The 20,538-nt window shown below is 44.1% G+C and overlaps 1 protein-coding gene across 1 annotated transcript in view; it reads right to left on the reverse strand.

Annotated features, from left to right (window-relative positions):
- The window catches only part of PHEX (phosphate regulating endopeptidase X-linked), a 1,501,811-nt gene that overhangs the window by 655,476 nt on the left and 825,797 nt on the right, over nt 1-20,538 (reverse strand). The window contains exon 10 of the mRNA XM_078657844.1: nt 13,162-13,255. Coding sequence (XP_078513970.1) covers nt 13,162-13,255 — 94 coding nt within the window. The remainder of the gene's footprint in view (nt 1-13,161; nt 13,256-20,538) is intronic.

A 20,538-nucleotide genomic window follows, 5' to 3' on the forward strand; every position in this document is an offset into this window, starting at 1 on the left:
CTCAAATCCAGGACCAGGCGGAAACCCCCGGTATTCTTGGGCACCAGAAAAATCAGGGAATAGAAGCCCGACCCCACCTCCGAAGGAGGAACTGCCTGAACAGCGCCCTTCCGAAGAAGATCCTCCACCCCTTGGACTAGGTGGGCCCTCCTGGACTGGCAAGCAGGCCAGGGAGTCGGGCGGAGGCCGGAATCTGGAGGGGGAACAGAAAACTCCACCTCGTAACCCTCCCGTAGAACATCCAACACCCAAGCGTCTGAACATGACTGAACCCAGGCATCCAGGAAGAAGCGCAGCCGCCCTCCTACCAACAACCCAGGAACCACAGCCAAAGAGTCAGGAGCGAGGTTTCGGGGGAGGAGGAGACCTAGCCTTACGGTCCCGACCCCCGCCAGAAGAAAACCTCCCTCGGCCCTTCCCAAAGCAGCAGAAGCAGAACCCTTAAAAGAAGAAGAATGCTTCTTTTCTTTAAACAGCTTGTGCAGTTTGGTCTCCAACTCCCCCCCAAACAGCATAGAACCCTGAAAGGGCAAACGCAAGGCACAAGCCTTCTGCGCAGAGTCTGTCTTCCAGTCCTTAAGAACAAGACTGCGACGAGCCGCCACACAGGCCCCACCAGAAAGAGCAGCAGCGCGCACCACATCAAAAGACACATCGGACAGAAGTTCAACCTGTCGCTCAATGTGTTCAAGAAGACCTGAACAGTCCGTGGCATCGTCCATCGTCCATCGACTGGTAGAGAGACTTAATGTCCGACAGCAGAGACTGCGATAAATAAGTTCCATAAACACCGGCCCTCAAGGCCAGATGAGAGCCAGAATAAACCTTCCTTAGAGCCCCGTCAGCCTTCTTATCCACAGGGTCCTTCAGCACAGCGTCCTCAGACAAGGAAGTGCGACCCACCAAACTCGCAACAAAGGAGTCAATGGGGATCGTATCAGGAAGATCCGTAGCCATATCCCGGAGGGGGTAAAGACGGGCCATAAAACGTGGAACCAGAATGCGATCCGGATCAGCCCACTCCCTCTTCAGGACATCCTTAATAAAGGGATGAACAGGAACATCCACCGTGGCAGAACTCTGGAATTGGCGGAGCAAAGAACCCCCCGAAGTACTGGGAACAGCGTCATCAGCAAAGCCCATATTCTGCTTCACGTGCATCAGGATACCAGGAAGAGCGTCCTTGTCAATATACTTCCCCTTCAGCTCAGAGTCCCCAGCCCAAGCCGACTCATCATCAGAAGAAGCAGAAGTACCGGAAGCCGCAGCTGGAACCTTGCGTCCGGCTCCACCAGAACCCATTTCTGAAAGGCCCCCGTTTATATCAGCAAAAAAAAAACGACCGGGCAGAAGCGCCTGACAACGTCCAAACCGGAAGTCAGGCAGCGCCATAACAGGAAGGCACACCCAAACCAGCCAACCAAAGACGCGAAGGCGGCCGCGCCCCCTAACAAGCCCGGCAGATGCGGGGCCCACGCGGTCAAACACCCACGCGCGGCCCAGAGGAGCGTCAGATGCAGCCCGCGCCACTCCCCCCAAGCCCCGCAGGGAGGGAGAGGCCATCCAAGCCGCCGAGGACAACGGAGCCCCAGCGGAGGTAAGTTCGGTGCAGGAGCCTATTCCAAGCTCCTCGCGCCACAGCAATCCCTGTCAGAATGACAGAAAAAAGAAACAGAGGGAATGCTGGGACATGTACCCTTATGTACTCCCGGCGGGAGGGGGAGGGTAGGTCCAGCATTCCTTCTTTTTCTTTTTTCTGTCAGAGATAAAATAATCTCATTAGTGTTGAAGGTGTCGAGGACATAGGGACCTGGGGGTAATATGAATGCTTAGCTGGAATTCACCGCTCCAACCTATGATCAATAATACTGGAATATCTCTGGAATTAGAAAGACTGCAAATACATGCATAGTTTAAAACAAACTCATTGTAGGACTTGGAATAAACACATGCTTGCTCCTGCTGTAATCTAACAATGTTTTTTGTTTTTTTTATCTCGTCATTCCATACGTAAACCATCCAGGTACTTTATGCTTAGTAATAGATAGGATCACCTGGCTCCTAAATGTTTCTTTGCTCCTATCTACCTTCAGTACTCGGTTGTTAAGAAGTATTTTATTTTATTTTCAAACGTATAGGTCAACTTGATCAGCCAAAAATGGGAAAGGAAATGGCGGCAGACCCTGTAAAAATAATTGGTATGACTGATCTGGCATTAGATTTATAACTATAGGCCTGATTTAGAGGCAGTGACAGAAAATGAGCCAAAGAAACGGCAGATTTGGGGTTACCAGTAGAAGGGCGATTTGTGCTGCTTTAGAGTCAGGTATATAGTGTCAGCAAAACTCCAGAAAGAACAGACAGTGGTTGTTGGGTATGTGGCCCCTGATATGCGGGGGGGCCTCTCTCACAAAAGGTTCAAGTAATAGGGTATGTGAATAGTGACAATGTACCCACCACCAGAGGTATATTCCTAGAGCTTGCATATATATATATATATATATATATTCACTGAAAAAACCATAGGTTATAGACCATATATAGTTAGGAATTAGCATTTACAAAACCTTGAAAATTCACTGAAAAAACCATAGGTTATAGACCATATATAGTTAGGAATTAGCATTTGAAAAACCTTATTTTACTCACACAAAACCATTGAAATTCCATATATAGTTAGTTGCACTAACTATATATCGCGCACCCGCAATCCACTGCTGATCATGTCACATATTACATCATTCATGACATGGTCAGTGACATCACTGATGACATCACTGATGACATCTCAAATGACATCACTGATGACATCACTGATGACATCATCCAGTGACTGTGTGTTTCTGTAAAGTTTAAATATGTTTTAGATATTGAAGAATGAGTAGATGTATAACTGTCTGGACGAAGGATTTAGTAGGTGCATGACTGAATGTATGAGTGAGTGATTAAATGTGTCTCACTGAGTGCATGGGTTAGTGACTAAACTGTCTTAATTTGTGCATCATTATGTCTGTTGTTCTGTAAACTACTGCATGTGTTGATCAGTAGCTATATGATTAACTATATGGGTTATTGATTGATTGTCCAAGTATTTGTATGGGAGACTGAGTGTGTGTGTGGCTGGCTGGGAGGTGTGTGACTCTGTGCAGATCAATGTGTACTTGTATCAATGATTGTATAAGAAAGTAAGTATGTGTTACTATATGTTTGAAAATGTAAGGTGCTCTATGTTTAACTGTATAGACAAGAAAATGGAAGTGTGATTGATTCTTTACAGGACTGACTAGGTGTGTGAGTAACTCCATGGATGAGTGGCAGAGTGTGAGTGTCTGTATAGGTGTATGAGTGCATATGATAGTGTTGTAAAGATGAGTGATTGTATGTATGAATGATTGTATGGGTGAATGAGTGAATGTGTGTGTAGACGTAGGAATCAGTGAGTACGTATGTAGTAACTAGTATTGGTGTGTCAATGGTTTCAAAAATTATACTCTGTATTTAACACTGGGTGAGACAGAGGTTATATTAAAATGTGAGGAGATGCATTGTATTGTCACATGAATGATATCATCAGTGATGTGGTCATTGATGTCAAATGAGATGTCATCAGTGATGTCATCAGTGATGTCATTTGAGATGTCATCAGTGATGTCATCAGTGATGTCACTGACCATGTCATGAATGATGTAATATGTGACATGATCAGCAGTGGATTGCGGGTGCGCGATATATAGTTAGTGCAACTAACTATATATGGAATTTCAATGGTTTTGTGTGAGTAAAATAAGGTTTTTCAAATGCTAATTCCTAACTATATATGGTCTATAACCTATGGTTTTTTCAGTGAATTTTCAAGGTTTTGTAAATGCTAATTCCTAACTATATATGGTCTATAACCTATGGTTTTTTCAGTGAATTTCAATGGTTTTTTAATACCAAATATCATAAGCTGTCGAATGTCAAGTACGTGGTAAGTGAAAACATTTTCGTGTTTATGCACACTGATCTGCTTTGAATGGTGCCCCCCCCCCTCATTTCTATTAGGAGTACTCTCTCTTTGCAGATAGTGAAAGGTAGTTAACGCAGGCCTTTGCCCCCGTTGTAATCCGTCGTGCCTGCTTCTCTCTCCATTTGATTGATTGTTATCCAAGTATTTACTGTTTTAGAATTAGTTCTCTTTGGTTCATTCTCTATTTACAAACAAACACAGAGTCGCAATACTCTGTTTAGTCTTTGCAGATAACGAAAAATCGTGTAAAAAAAAAGAAAAAGAATCGAGCAAAATCAGTAGGCCACTAATGGGATCTCTTTTTGACCTCGCTAAAATAGAAACATTAGGAACAACCCCTCATGACAAATACAAAACTAGTGAGATGAACTGAACTCCACACAATGATGGCTGCAAAACAGCTCGGCTCCGCCACCCACCCCGCCCAAAATAACGATAAAGAGCGGCTGCCATGATTGGTTGCGGAATGGCCACAACGGAGCTACGAAATGGTGCTGCTCTCATGCTAACCCCAGCTTCGGTCTGAAACATCCAGAAACACTGTAGACTACCAATTCGATCAGTTCCGGTAGCGCCCCAATGTAACCCGGTAGAGAAGAACTAGCCCTCCCCTCTTTGACTGATGGTTCTTGTTGCCTGTCCCTTCTGTTGTCATTTAACAGAACTATTTAGCCTGCTGAAAGGGGTTGTGTTCCGACCGCTGGTTGGTGGAGACATTTTGACTATATTCTGGACCTGCGTTGTCGCGTAATGCGTCATATGACGCGCCGCGTTAGCGCATCCGGAAGTCATCCGGGGCGCGCAGCGCGTAACGTAAGCATAACAAGTCATGTGACTTGTTAATAAAACTTTTCATTGGTTCATTTTACTTTTCTTATTCTAATGATGAAAGGCTTGGTCATATGACCTAAAAATTACGCTTTTAATTACTTCCGAACATTATTTTCTCTTAAATAGATGTTATAATGTTCCAGGCTAATGTACTTTCCCGGAAATTTTACAACTGTCCTGCAAGTAAAATATATTCTTTTTTCGAGAAAAAGAGCGTTTCTTCGTCCCATGACGGAGCCGTTGAGCAAAAGAGGGTCGACCTGCTGTCTTAGTCGCCGATACGCCTGAATATGAGATTCTTATTGATCACTTTATGTTGCAGGAATAGAAAACACAACAGCCCTTGACCATTTATCTTTACTGCGTTCCTTCGTATTATACCTTTTACCCTTCATGTAATTGGTCTGCTTTATTTCACTTGCCTTTTAATGATTCTAAAACAGTGACTATTATTAAAAACTTTACCAATGTATACACTACTACCATGTTTTCTTTTAAAAACCTTTATTGTGAAAATTTCATTATACAAATACGAGCCTATAACCACGTGGGCCTGCCACGGAGCAAACTGTAATCGTATATGATGAATAGACATTTACACTGTAGAGGAACGTAACGGGCGGGCCATTAGGTTGCAAAAACTAAGGTGTCTAACAGTTACGGAATCGGTGGACGTACATTTTATAATTAAAATACGACAGGGCCAGTTACAATAAAATTATCTAGATATACATTTGCGGGCAAGTACCATGGGTGACGTTAATTCGAATTTTCAACAGTACAGTAATCAATAACACATCAGAACTTAATATCAATAGGGATGTCGAAATATTCAATCAATTCTCGTCCCCGCCCGCCATGTGCTTCAAAACTGCATACGTATCTCGTGATTTCAAGGTTCTGCAACCAGTACACAACAAGGAGTTACGAGTCCCATTCATTCCGGCGCCATTTTGGGCGAGGACGGGCAGGTCCAGGATATAGTCAAAATGTCTCTACCAACCATCGACTAGGATGATGTTCATATGCTGTATTTATTAGAGTAACACTCATCTGCCCACATGAAATTAATTTACCACAATCTAAACATGTCATTTTAATCTTTCCAAAGTTCTTCTAAATATTTGGGACCGTTTCCCTTGCCTCTGAAGCTCTCAGTGCCACTTCTTTGATGAATGTACTAGCAGGTCAGGGGTTCTCCTCCAAATCTCTCTTTTATGCAGCACTATAATTAATTGGTGCCACCTCTCCATATGACGATGCATGGTATAGTTACCACAACTATATTTTTTTTCGGTTCCTCTGGAGAGTTCATCGTGGCAGATGAAGCGTGTAACATACCGGGCATTTACCTTTTTTTGCATGTACAGGAAAGGAAAAAAAAATCGAGCGTCCGAGTTCTAAGGTGTCCCAGGACAATTTTAGTGGACCAGGCCCAAATCCAAAGAACAGGCCGCCATTTTGAGAGTCCTCTTGCAGCCGCCTGTCGCTGTAGCATCAAGAGCAGCCGAAACTCAGCTGAATGGCAACTGAAACGGTAAATGGGCGCCCCACTACATTTCAGCATTGTAGGATGACCACACCAGTACAGCAACTTGCTAGACATCACCTCGGTGCCATCCGGATCTCGGCGCCCCACTGCAGATGAAGTGCCTCTCAACTATGAAACCACCACGGTGACATCCGGATCTTGGCGCGTTGTGCTGCCTTCGGCCTATTCGCACATCGGTCCGCTACTGACGCCATCTCACAGGCTAATGGGGTGACCCACGCCGAGTTTCAGCATTGTAGGATGACCACACCAACTTGCTAGACATCACCTCGGTGCCATCCGAATCTTGGCATCTCAACGCCTAGTGGTATCTTCCATACAGAAAATATTGTTACGCTGCCTTTGGCCCCATTCGCACATCAGTCCGCAACTTAGACATCACCTCGATGCCATCCGGATCTTGGCATCTCAGCGCCTTGTGGTGTCAGTCAGAAAATATTGTTGCGCTGCCTTTGGCCCCATTCGCACATCAGTCCGCTACTGACACCATCTCACAGGCCAATAGGGCGCCCCACGCCGACTTTTACCATTGTACGATGGCCACACCAGTGGCACAACTTGCTAGACATCACCTCGGTGCCATCCGAATCTTGGCATCTCAACGCCTAGTGGTATCTTCCATACAGAAAATCTTGTTACGCTACCTTTGGCCCCATTCGCACATCGGTCCGCAACTTAGACATCACCTCGGTGCCATCCGGATCTTGGCATCTCAGCGCCTTGTGGTGTCTTCTACTCCGAAAATATAGTAGAAAATATTGTTGCGCTGCCTTTGGCCCCATTCACACATCAGTCCGCTACTGACACCATCTCACAGGCCAACAGGGCGCCCCACGCCGACTTTTACCATTGTACGATGACCACACCAGTGCCACAACTTGCTAGACACCACCTCGGTGCCATCCGGATCTTGGCATCTCAGCGCCTTGTGGTGTCTTCAAATCAGAAAATATTGTTGCGCTGCCTTTGGCCCCATTCGCACATCGGTCCGCTACTGACGCCATCTCACAGGCCAACGGGGCGCCCCACGCCGACTTTCAGCATTGTAGGATGGCCACACCAGTGCGGCAACTTACTAGACACCACCTCGGTGCCATCCGGATCTTGGCGCGTTGTGCTGCCTTCGGCCTATTCGCACATCGGTCCGCTACTGACGCAAACTCACAGGCCAACGGGGCGCCCCACGCCGACTTTCAGCATTGTTGGATGGCCACACCAGTACGGCAACTTACTAGACACCACCTCGGTGCCATCCGGATCTTGGCGCGTTGAGCTGCCTTCGGCCTATTCGCACATCGGTCCGCTACTGACGCCATCTCACAGGCCAACGGGGCGCCCCACGCCGACTTTCAGCATTGTAGGATGGCCACACCAGTGCGGCAACTTACTAGACACCACCTCGGTGCCATCCGGATCTTGGCGCGTTGTGCTGCCTTCGGCCTATTCGCACATCGGTCCGCTACTGACGCAAACTCACAGGCCAACGGGGCGCCCCACGCCGACTTTCAGCATTGTTGGATGGCCACACCAGTGCGGCAACTTACTAGACACCACCTCGGTGCCATCCGGATCTTGGCGCGTTGTGCTGCCTTCGGCCTATTCGCACATCGGTCCGCTACTGACGCAAACTCACAGGCCAACGGGGCGCCCCACGCCGACTTTCAGCATTGTAGGATGGCCACACCAGTGCTGCAACTTGCTGGACACCACCTCGGTGCCATCCGGATCTTGGCGCGTTGTGTTGCCTTCGGCCTATTCGCACATCAGTCCGCTACTGACGCCGCCTCACGTGCCAACGTATTTTCTCCGCATTTTACACCCTATGCCGCATAACAGGTCATGTGACTTGTTTATAAAACTTTTCATTGGTTCATTTTACTTTTGGTTTCCTAATGATGGAAGGCTTGATCATGTGACCTAAAAACAACACTTTTCATAGGATGAAAACTTTTTTTTTTTCCCAAACGATGAAAGCCCCACCTTGTTTCTGGATGTTTCAGACTGAAGCTGGCGTCAGCATGAAAGCACCACCATCTCGTAGCTCAGTCGTGGTCATTCCGCGAGCAATCATGGCAGCCGCTCCCCACCAGAAGCCTGCAGGAGTCGGAGCCCCCAAAACTTTTGATGAATTCTCAAGGCGGAGGGGACGCTTTCGAGAATGGGGTCCAAGACCTAGCAGACAAGCGTCCGATTTCCAAGGTGTCCCAGGGCCATTTCAGTGGACCAGGCCCAAAAAGGAAACCGCCTGCCGCCATTTTGAGAGTCCTGTGACAGCCGCCTATCGCTGCACCGCAAGAGTGGGCGCAACTCAGCTGAATTGCGGCTTTTGACACAGTGGACCAAAAACGGACGGAATGGCAACTGAAACGGTAAAGGGGCGCCCCACTACAACAGATGACACTCCACCTGGAGAGGCCCGTTCACGCCGCCTCCCCCGGGGCGCTCCACGCCGTTATTCGGAGCAGCATTGTAGGATACCAAAACCAGTGCGGCAACTTACTGGACATCACCTTGGTGCCATCGTTCTGCTGCCTTGGAACTATTCGCGCAACAGTTTGCTACTGATGACCCACCCCCCGCGACGCCCCATGCCGTTATTTGCTGGGTGGCAACTTACTAGACATCACTTTCGTGTCATCTAGATTTCGGCGCGTTCTGCTGCCTTGGAACTATTCGCACAACAGTTTGCTACTGATGACCCACCCCCCGCGACGCCCCACGCCGGAAATCTGGACGTTGTGCTGCGTTGGGACTATTCGCACAGCCGACCGCTACTTCGTTGTTTTTCCCTAAAAATGTTTATATGTTATTACTATTTTTGTTTTCTTGTATATATTTATAAATTATTAAAGTTTTATAATCTTACTACTTTGTCGGAGTGCTATATATTTTTAATGTGACACATAATTGTAAAAACTTTGATGTACAAACAGTCATCCCTGGAATCTTCCGCTTCAGGCTCGGTCCCCTCCCCAATCACAATACAGGATGGTTTTCAGATAATAGCAACTCTTCTGCTGTGACGGATCTCATCGAGTGTGGGCCTTGATCTACTATAACTCCTTTGAAGAGGGGTGATTCTTTACAGCTGTGGCCATAAACTACATCTGCAGGGCTAGCTGATACCCTAGGACCAGCCTGGACAATCGGACACAGAGGAAAAGGAGTGTCAGAGTGTGCGGTAGTGAATAGGGCGAAAGGGAGGTGTCGGGCGGGCACAGGGTGTGATTCTCAGGGAACAGCAGCGCAGATGGGGGAGGTTTATTACCCATGCATAAGACAGAGAGCGGGGGTGACCACTGCCTGGGGGAGATGCTTGCGAGGGTGGGGAGCCATGCTAAGGATCGACAGCGTGCACAGAGTGGGTCTGGTCAAGGCATCTAAAATGGCTGCCGTGCACGACAAAAGTGTGGCATTTGAAAAAAGACAAGATGGCGCAGACAATGTTTTTCAACACTTCCTGATTTCCTTCGAATCGAACGTTAACAGACGTTGGGGCATATTACCAAAGTTAAGCGATATTTATCCCTAACGATGCTTAGCAACGATTTTTTTACCGTCAGAAATTATCGCAGATAAACCTTGCTATTATCAAGGTTTATCGGAAATACGATAAAAAACGACCGCAATGCATTAATATCGCTGAAAACTCAGCGATATTCATGCATTACCGAGCTAATGCTCTTAGCCATGTTATCCACCTCCCATTGGATAACATGGCTAAGAACTGCTCAGGGCAGGTGGTAGCTTTTGGAGATATTCGCCCTTATCTCGAATATTTCCAAAAGTTGATAATAGGAGATAGCGATGTTAGCGACTGTTTCCAGTCGCTAACATCTTGGCATGCCCACTTTGCATGTCATTAGTGATAAATATCACTCACATGCAAAGTGGGGCCCAAGATGGTCGCTATCTTCTACTAGCCGTCGCTAACTGGTGTTAGCAACAGCTAGGTAATACACATATAATTTTATCTCCGCGAAGCGGAGCGCTGTTACAGATATATATCTTGTTTCTGAACGTTAATTTCTCAAAATGCACTGAAGCACATATATTGAGACCTAGCAAAGGCACATCGGGCTACCAGTCCCTACAATTTTGCCAAGTTTCGTGCAAATCCATTCAGCTGTTCGATCCTACCGAGAGACAAGATGGCGGCCGCTACGGACTGTTTGGAATGTTTACAGACACCGGAGAGCCAATCAGCTTCGCTTCGCAAAGCTCCGTAACGCGAAAAGTACGCGAAGCGGTGCGCTGTTACAGATATATACCTTTTTTTGAACGTTAATTTCTCAAAATCCACTGGAGCACATATATTGAGATCTAGCAAAGGCACATCGGGCTACCAGTCCCTACAATTTTGCCAAGTTTCGTGCAAATCCATTCAGCTGTTCGATTATTATTATTTTTATTTTTTTCTGCCCCGCGGGGCCCTTTTAAAACCTCCACATCAAACCTAGGGGGTGAGCGACAATGTACTATGCCCCCTTATGGTCATTTGCCCCTTCGCTTTGGCCTCCTCTTGTCTCTCGATCCTACCGAGAGACAAGATGGCGGCCGCTACGGACTGTTTGGAATGTTGACAGACGCCGGAGAACCAATCAGCTTCGCTTCACAAAGCTCCGTTGCGCGAAAAGTACGCGTAGCGGAGCGCTGCCCGGTCCGCTGTTACAGATATATATCTTTTTTTAAACGTTAATTTCTCAAAATCCACTGTAGCACATATATTGAGACCTACAAAAGGCACATCGGGCTACCAGTCCCTACAATTTTGCCAAGTTTCGTGCAAATCCATTCAGCCGTTCGGGCTAAAAGTGAGGCCAACCGCCCTATGGAAAACTCAATGTTAAAAACACGTTTTGGGACCCCCCTTTTTTCTCGGCCCCCCTTTGACGAACCCCCCCAAATTTTCAAGGGCTACTCAGAAACAAAATGTGCCATTTTCCTGAAAATTTCAGCCAATTCCGTCCACAAATGCCAAAGTTATTAGACATAGAATTTTCAAAAATCCCATAGAGAAAAAATCCTAACTATATATACCTACTGGCGACCGCCAGTAGGTAATATCTATATATATACTAGTGGACTTTTTGAGGTGGTTCTTCAGATTGCTCGACCAAATAAATATCAGTCTGTTCTCAGCCAAAGGCTCGATTTCTGACTACAGCACCAGCAATTGGGCAGCAACATTAGTTTGAAATTGTATGTGTAAGTGAAAAGTACATTTTATGTGGCTCGATGTTAAAGCAGCTGATGGGGAAACAGAATCCTTCCGGCCAAACTCTAATCCTTACGGTGTTTGATGATATAGACAGAGACTTAAAGTCCATGGTCTGTTGGCGATAAAAACATAAATGGCTATGGACCAACATCAGGAAATAAAGTGACGTACCAGCGAGAGTGGAGAGACGTCAGTGAAAGTTGGGAAGACAAAGCAATTAGCAATAACTAAAAATAGACAGCAGAACCATTGCACCCAGAAAGCAGTGTAACGAAAACATTTATGAAATTGCCACAGATGCACACATGAAATCCGAAATTTTATTTTTGCCACCCCAGTCTGTGTCAAAGAACGAAAGACCCAGGGATCAAAGTGCATCCAAATTGCAGGTGAACATACAACTCGAACATTAAAATCCCATAACATATAAAAAAAACATAACCACAAACACAGTCGTTGAATACATTACTGAACATCATGCCCATCAACCCAGCACCAGATATATTACACTAACTTAACATTGGATAACAAAGGATCAACATACATGAACACGCATAGCGTAAAGGTGATGACATCAAAATACAACCTAATGAAACAACGGAATAAAAAAAATACAATGCTCACTCTGACTCACGGTGGCACATAAAACACCTGAGTGGAAAATCTTATCTTGCCTCATTGGGCTCAAACCAATAATTATGCGCACAAGACATCAAAGTCAGCCTAGCAGGATGCACTTCACAAATAAGACTGCACTGAATGTTGACATGATAATAATTCTCTAGTCTTGGTCGAAAACTCTAAGTGCCAGATGTACTATAGTACTAGCCCAAAAAAGCAGTCACAAATAGCACCAACGTTTTGCATCCAGCAATTTATTTTGAAAATCAAACTACTAATAGGATGGTTTGCAAAAGAAAGAAATCCGAGGTTTAGCAGAATGACCTGTGCAGTTAGTTTTCAATAGGCAGGTCGCAAATTGTGAATCCCTCTGAATGGCTTCCTTCACATGAAGGGTGGCCTGCAACAGACAACAGATCCACCAGCCCTGTGAAAGAATTTCAAAATGGACATTGTTTTTTTTAAAGCAGCCCAATTTTCTTAAAGGAAATTGGACTGCTTTTCAATCCCATTGGAATTTTGGTTGTAAATCCTTGATTCAAAGGTTACTGATTTGAAATTTAGAAGGGGCACCCCAAAAACTCTTCACCCAAATTGAAGGGACACCTCAAAAAATGCCCCTTCCAAGTTATGCATTGGTGATCAATTCTAAACAAAATTATCAATTTTAATAAACTTTACTGAATCACTCAATGGGCTTAGTATATTAGAAAAAGATTTTTATCGGCCACAAACCATTTAATATAGCAAATCGGAGGTCTTGTCACCGGTGAAAAACTTTGAACACCTGACCCTAATTCTGCTCTATGTCTCACTACATTTGTGTCGGAGGAAGACCATCTGACAAAATGGTGAATAGACCTAATTTCTATCATTTTCAGATAACTGTCTTTTATGGCATTGTGTTTATGAGATTTGGACACTTACCCGTCTAAACTCCAGCTGCCTGTACTGAAAACGCCGACTTAGGTTAGCAATCCTGGAATAAACAAGTCTCCATACCAAATAGTTGGCCAGGGTCCTGTAAAGTAAAAAATAAACATGAGTTTGTTGGACATGAAACATGTCTGATGCACATCCTTTTTAGATCACAGGATGAACATATTACTAATCTTAGGATAAAAATCACTTATTTGGAAGGCAGTCGCAGAGATAAAAACTTCAATGAAACCAGATTTGACTGTTTCTGTGATTGATATCGATTATGATGACTAGTGGTGGTGGTGATTTTATTTTAAATTGCTTTTGCACACACATTTACATTAATCTGCAGCAGGCATACATTTGCAATGAGTGATATGCACCTTAAATTGACCATAGTTAATACAGGCCTCATTTTAAAATGGCTCATGTTAGCTGCAATGATTTCTACTCGTCACATATGTTATCCTCTTTCTCATTGCAGCAGCCAAGTTGCAACAGCCAGCATTAATTTAAATATATTTTTGTTTGGTTACTGTATGAATGTTTATCTGTGTATGTTACTTGGATAGTTAAATCATAAACACGCACACGAAAGTTGGAACGTCTTTACCCAATTGTATCATCCCACTTACAAAATATCCAGCTGAAGGTCATGCAGCAGAGACTCCATCTTGTGTCAGTCGGGGAGAAAGACTGTCTCTTGACTATCACAACATGGTCGATTTTAATTGGTTCTCTTCGTGGGAATCGTAACTTTTGGAGCAAGAAATAGTTTAAACTATGTATTACTGAGTGAGTTAGTTCAGATGACCTTTCCACTCTCCTTAGAGGAGGCGCTTTCCTTGATCTGGTCTAAAAGAGTTAGGCTCCTAATTAAATCCCTTTCTTACTTACTTGACGGAATCTTTATTTGATTCTGCCTCTAGAGTCTTAACTTGCTGACGCTTTCTGCCTGACTTCGCACCAACTTTCTGGACTTCTCTAGCAAATTCGGGAATTTCTCTTCAATGGAACTGGACCTACCTTGATTTACTTCATAAAACTTTTAACAGTTTGTCTTTGCGTTTGCAGTTTTGGAATTAGTTGAATTGAGTTGACTAAAGAATCTATAGTGATTACAGATTTACAACTAATTTGAAAGATTTGAGCTTGTTACTTTGCTAACCTGCTAATAAACCTTCATGATTTGGAAATCTATAATTTTTTGCCATTCCTTGGGGCCAAACATGCTTAATGTTATTAAAATGTATTTGATGTGTTATGTCACACCTCAGTGTGGGGCTAAAGGTCTATCCGAGGGGAACAGAAGATTTTCCCTTCGCCTTCGATTCAAGGTAGCAGTGTTACTCTCTGTCATGTCTCTTACATGAGCAGTTTCACAGACATGACAGAGTAACTCGTAATATAGTATGTTGTGGCATGTTCGTGAAATGATGGAGATGCAATTTGGTGTCTCAAATTTTTTATATATATGTATTCTTTTACTTAATTGCAGCATATCGGCAGTGACACATATCACAGGGTACACTGCTACCTTGAATCGAATGAAGTTACCCAGAAGATTATGAACCCATGAAAGGTATTATCCTTTAAATAAACGGGTCTATAGTAGCGCCGGTTGGTGATGTGTTTTGGTCTTTAATTATACCTTCAAAGTGATCTGTTTTAATTTGATATTTTGTTCTAGGTATTTCAAGTCTATTGCTGTACTAATCCAATATATAGTGTCTACGCAACGTTCTTCAATTTGAAATGCTGGAGATTTCGAATTTACAAGGTATATGGGTTTTTCAATTTAGTTTGGATATTGTAGAATGATAGAGACGCAGCCAGAATAATAACATAGCAAAATTGGCTGTTATGTTTCTCTGTGTTTTTTTTTCCTTTTCAGCATTTCAGATTGCTGTTGAACTCTAGACTCAACACTGCTAGACTAGTGCATTCTGAGCATCTGGTGAGGACTGTAGTGTACGTTTTTTATAATTGTGTTGTCTTGGGCTTGGTGTTTGTTTCTGAAGTAGTATGTGATTTTTGTTTTCCTCTGTGTTCATTTGAACAGATAGTAGGGTGTCTCTTTTGCGTTATGGACTATCCAGATATTGCGGTCTGATTGTGGGAAAGGGGTTCTTATATGTAGAACCCTAGACACATTGAGATTGTTTTGAGTTTAGTTAGGTGTTTGCTCCCTTTTTCAGTTTTCGATTTATGTGACATTTTTCTTTTTCTGCTTACAAACTTTTTCACTTTACTGTTCAATCATGAGCACTCTGCTGTATTTTTTCACTCTTGTATATGTTGTGATGGTTATTATTTTTCTCTTCTCTTCTCTTCTTCCTTTCTACTTTGCTTACTTCTTTTTCTACTACCTTTTTCCTTTCTCTTGTGGTTCTAAGTGCTAGGATTAAGCACTTTACATATTTGTCCTTTGTAGATGTTTATGTACTGATGGATATGGAATGAATAGTTTTGGCTGCAAATAATTTTGTATTTTATTGCTAAACTGTTTTTAAGACATGGGAATGTGTTTCCTGATTATATTATTGTTATATTTACAGCCCTGAGGATGCCCAACCTGGGCGAAACGCGTTGGCTGCGTGCCTGATCATCATGTACAAAGAATATGTCCAAGGATGAAATAAAAGGTAATTGTGTATACTATTGTAGGACCTTTACTCATTTTGTGAAAGAGTGTACAAATACTCTTCCTTTCTTTCTGTTGCCTCTCTATTTTCCAAATCCCTCAAGTGGTCTAATGGCCTACCTTTGGTATTGATGAATCTCTGAAGCAACGCAGAGGACAGGATTGGTATACATATATTAATTTAACCAAGCAAAAGCTTCTAATTTGGTAGGCTGGGATGCCTGACAGCCTTAGGGTTATCTTCTCCCCAACATTTTGCCTTCCTTCCCCACTTTTCTAATCTCATTTTTACTGGTATTAGGACTTTGCACTCTTTACCACTGAAAACCACCAGTGCCAAAATCCTGGTGCTCTCACCCCTAAACATGCTACCATTCTTTCAACCCTAATTGGTATATTTAATTCACTTATAACTTCCTAGAAAAAGGTGTTCTTACTGTACCCAGGGCCGGTACATTAAATGATTCTAATGGGCCTGCAGCACTGATTGTGCCACCCACTCAAGTAGCCCTTTAACCATGTCTCAGGGCTGCCCTTGCAGAGCCCGTGTGCGCAGTTTACACTGTCATGTCGACCTGGCAAAAAGAACCTTTTGCAAGCCCAAACCTCCCTTTTTTTTTACATCTAAGCCACCCCAAAGGCAGGCCCTGGACTACCCAGAGGGCAGGTTGCACTGTATTTAAAAGGCAGGACATGTATTCTTTAGTTTTACATGTCCTGCTAATGAAAAACTCTCAAAGTCGTTTTGACTCCTACAAGGCCTATATCTCCCATAGTATAACATTGGGATGACCTCATTACATTTTATAAGAGTAATTCCCAAATAGGAAGATATACCTAGTTCAAGTTTGGTGTCTCTGGAATCACAATTTTAAAATCACAACTTATGGTGAAGTCTGATTTTGAATTGCAATTGTGAAATTGCCACTTTTAGAAAGTTTACATTTTCTTACTTTAGCCATTTGGTGCTTGCTGCCCGTCTCTGTTCACCTGTCTGTGGTGGGTGACAGTTGGGCTTTGTCTATTCCCCCTAGAAAGCTACACACAATGGGAGCTTAGGTGTGACTTGATGGGCCATCCTGGCAGGATGAGAGGGAAGAGGTGGACCCATCCTCAGTTACACCTGAATAGGCTTTGTACTCTCCCCATACAAAGGGCTGCATACTCCCCCCTATAATGAGCCTGGAGCCAAAACAGGAAGGGCAGGACCTCTGTGTATCTCCAAGGCGTGTCTTGTAAGTCTCCCCACTACAAACACACAACTGGGTATAGGTACTGGACCTCTGACACCACCACTTCTGTACAATTCTGGACATGTGAGGACTCTGCCAGGAAGGTGGACTGGTGTGCTGCTGAAAGTACTGCCAAAGTTTTGGAATGCTGTTTTGCAGAAATCCTGCCTTGCTGACCCAGTGCCTGCTGCCTTCTTGCCTGGGTGAAGGGACTGGCCCTGCATCACTTCAGCCCAGAGTCACAAGAGATAGATGGATGGCCTCCCGATCTGAAGTCTCAGGGGCATAAAAGACTTCCAATCAACCTGCTTCTGCACCTTGACTCTGCCATCTGTGAGTCTACCTTGCCAAGTGGTGCCACCCCAGTCCCGGACCCTTGGGAGTAGGCATAAGGTGTATCTATGGCAGAACTGATGCACCCTCTCCTGAGCGACGCATCGCCGAGCAGAACTGATCCATCTCCTTGGCTGAGCAGCACATCATCAAGCAGACCTAGCTTCTCCACTGCTGCATGAATAGCACTCATTGCAACAGATTTATAACACTGCTGTATCCCACATCTTGGGACCAAGCCATCACCTTCATAACCGACCCTGCGTGATGCTTTTTCTGGTACAAGCTCCTCTCAACCCTCATTGATAGCAGCCTTGAAGATGATGCTAAACCATCACATTGCAGCTTCACCGTTCATCAGAACCGAGACAACATCCCCACTGCGCCTCGCCTCCTCGACACTGGCCTTCGCATCACAATTCCCATAGACAGGATCATCGATGCTAACACATCAAGACCTCGCACCGCAGCCTCTTTGCATCTCGCAACCAACACATTGCCTCTACTGTGCAATGCATCTTCGGCACAAATCCATGTAAACGCTCCGTAACTAGGATTTAGAGTACTGTGGTTCAGCGGGCCTAACTGGGTCCCTTTAGCCGACTCGTGCTCCATCACAGTTGGCCTGAACTTTTGATTTTGTCCCGGTCCGGCCCTGCCAGATATACCCAGTTGGCGCTTCCTTTATCTAAGTGCTATTTTACTGGATTTTTTTCATTTTTGTCTTGTTTTGTTTATTAAATTACATTCTATTTTTCTAACCTGGTGTGAAAATGTTTTTGGTATGGTGTTTTTACTGATTAACTGTTTGAAGTGTTGCCCAAATACTTTACACATTGCTTCTAAGTTAAGCCAGACTGCTCTGTGCCAAACTAGCAATGGGTGAGCTCAGGATAATTTAGGGCTTGCTAGTGCCTTACCCTGACTAGGATTGTGTTTATTGCTTGACCAGGGCTGATAACCCAGCCAACATTGCTTTTGCACACATATTTACATTAACGTGCAGCAGCGTACAAATACACTGTGTAATATTAACCTTACATTGACCATAGTTGATGTAGGCCTCAATTTAAAATGGCTCAAGTTAATTGCAATATTTTCCTCCTGTCATATATTTTTTGCTCTTTCTTGTTGCGGGAACTAGGCTGTACCAGCCAAAGATAATTAAAATATATTTCTTGTTTATTTATCATGTGAATATTTATCTTTGTATTGGTGCTTGGAGAGTGAAATCATGAACATACAAATGAGAGTGGGAACTTTCTGACAGAATTGTATCATCCTACTGCAAGATATCCAGCTGAAGTTCGTGCTGCAGAGACTCCATTGTGGGTCGGTCAGGGAGAAAGACTGAAACTTGATTTCACAACATGTTTGATCCTGATTGGTTCCCTTAATGGAAATATAGGTGTTATAACACCACATGGTTTGAACTATGCATTGCTGAGTGAGGTAGTTCAGATGCTGGTCCATTCTCCCTAGAGGAGGCGCTTTCATGCCTGAAGGAGTTAAACACCTAGGCAATCACTTTCTCATTTACTTGACTGAATCTTTATTTGATTCTGCCTTAAAGGCTCAACTTGCTGACTGCTTCTACCTGACTTCTCACAAACTTCCCCAACTTCTCTAGCTTAGCAAACTAGGGAATTTCCCTTCACTGAAATTGAGCCTTCTTCGATTTACTTTATGACAAGATTGTCTTCGTATTTTTAGTTTTGAATTGATTTGAATCATATTGAATAGTGTATTCATGTACTGATTTATGACTAATTTGAATAATTTGAGTTTGTAAGTTTGTTAATGTGATAATAAACCTTCTTGGTTTGCAAATCAAGCACTCTTCTTCATTTTTGTGGGGTCAAAGGTGCTTAATGTTATTTAAATGTATTTGATTTGTTGCATCACACCTCAGTCTGGGACTAAAGGTTCAACAGATTTTACTTGAGTTTGCACGGGAAATCTACATGGTGCAAATTTGCTGTAACTGTAGGGGCAATCAAGGTGAGGATGTTACCATCATTTTTATAACTATTTGACACAATCTATTAATATTGCACTTATGGATCCCCAAAGGATTTCAGAACGATTTTGTAGGATATATATGAAAGATGAATACCCCAATGACTCCCTAGAGTCACTTATTTAGATTGCACTAATGATAGTGTTCTGGGAGTTCCTGATAAAATGAGGTATTGCCAGGCAGTACACTCAAATTATTTTGGACTAAAGCAAGAAGGAAACGAAAAGTCAGACTGATACCTCACCTCATGCAGGAACTGCTTAGAGAGGAGCTGAATAATTTAGTCTTGCAGGGCATTATTCAACCTATAGAGAGTTCTCTGTACCTTGCCGCTATTGTAGTGATCCAGAAATCGGGAGGAAGAGGGCTGTGCCTCGCTGTTGACCTCAGATACTTGAATACCAATATCTGGGTGGACAGATTATCCCTCACTCGCATAAACAAGATGATTAGTGTGATTGGAAAAGCAGAAATCTTCCGTGTCATTGATTTATCATCGCAAAAAACACAGTTGATGGACAGAATGTAGAACAATGTCATACATTCACCCCAGTACAAGGATCTGGGCCTAAATCTATCGGTTTTTTGCACTCCACACCACCCTGGGTTAGACACTGGCTATATGCAAATCAGCTCTGACCCTGTGCCTGATGGGAACAGTCCAGTCCGAACTACCAAGTGTTTGATTGGTTCTGATGCTCCGTCCATCACCACCCCCTTTTGTACCGCTTTTGGCCGCCATAAGTGTGGCAGGGTATGCTCAGACGAGAGTCCCTTGCTCACTTTGCCACTGGATTCAAGCAAGCCGGGCTGAAGACGGCTGGAATGCCAGAAACCGGTCCTCGGAAGCTTGTTTCCGGTCCAGGGAAGGCATGGCTTGGCAGTTCGGGCTGGACTGTTCCCATGAGGCACAGGGTCAGACTGATTTGCATATAGCCATGTCTGAACTGGGGTGGCAGAGTGGGCTAAAGAACGGTGATGGATCAAACCCATATCTTTTGACTGGGTGTGAGTGTTTGGTTGGTTCTGATGCTCCGTCCATCACCACCCCCTTTTGTACCGCTTTTGGCCGCCATAAGTGTGGCAGGGTATGCTCAGACGTGAGTCCCTTGCTCACTTTGCCACTGGATTCAAGCAAGCCGGGCTGAAGACGG

The sequence above is a fragment of the Lissotriton helveticus genome, chromosome 8 (genome assembly GCF_964261635.1).
Source record: "Lissotriton helveticus chromosome 8, aLisHel1.1, whole genome shotgun sequence".
Lineage (NCBI taxonomy): Eukaryota > Metazoa > Chordata > Amphibia > Caudata > Salamandridae > Lissotriton > Lissotriton helveticus.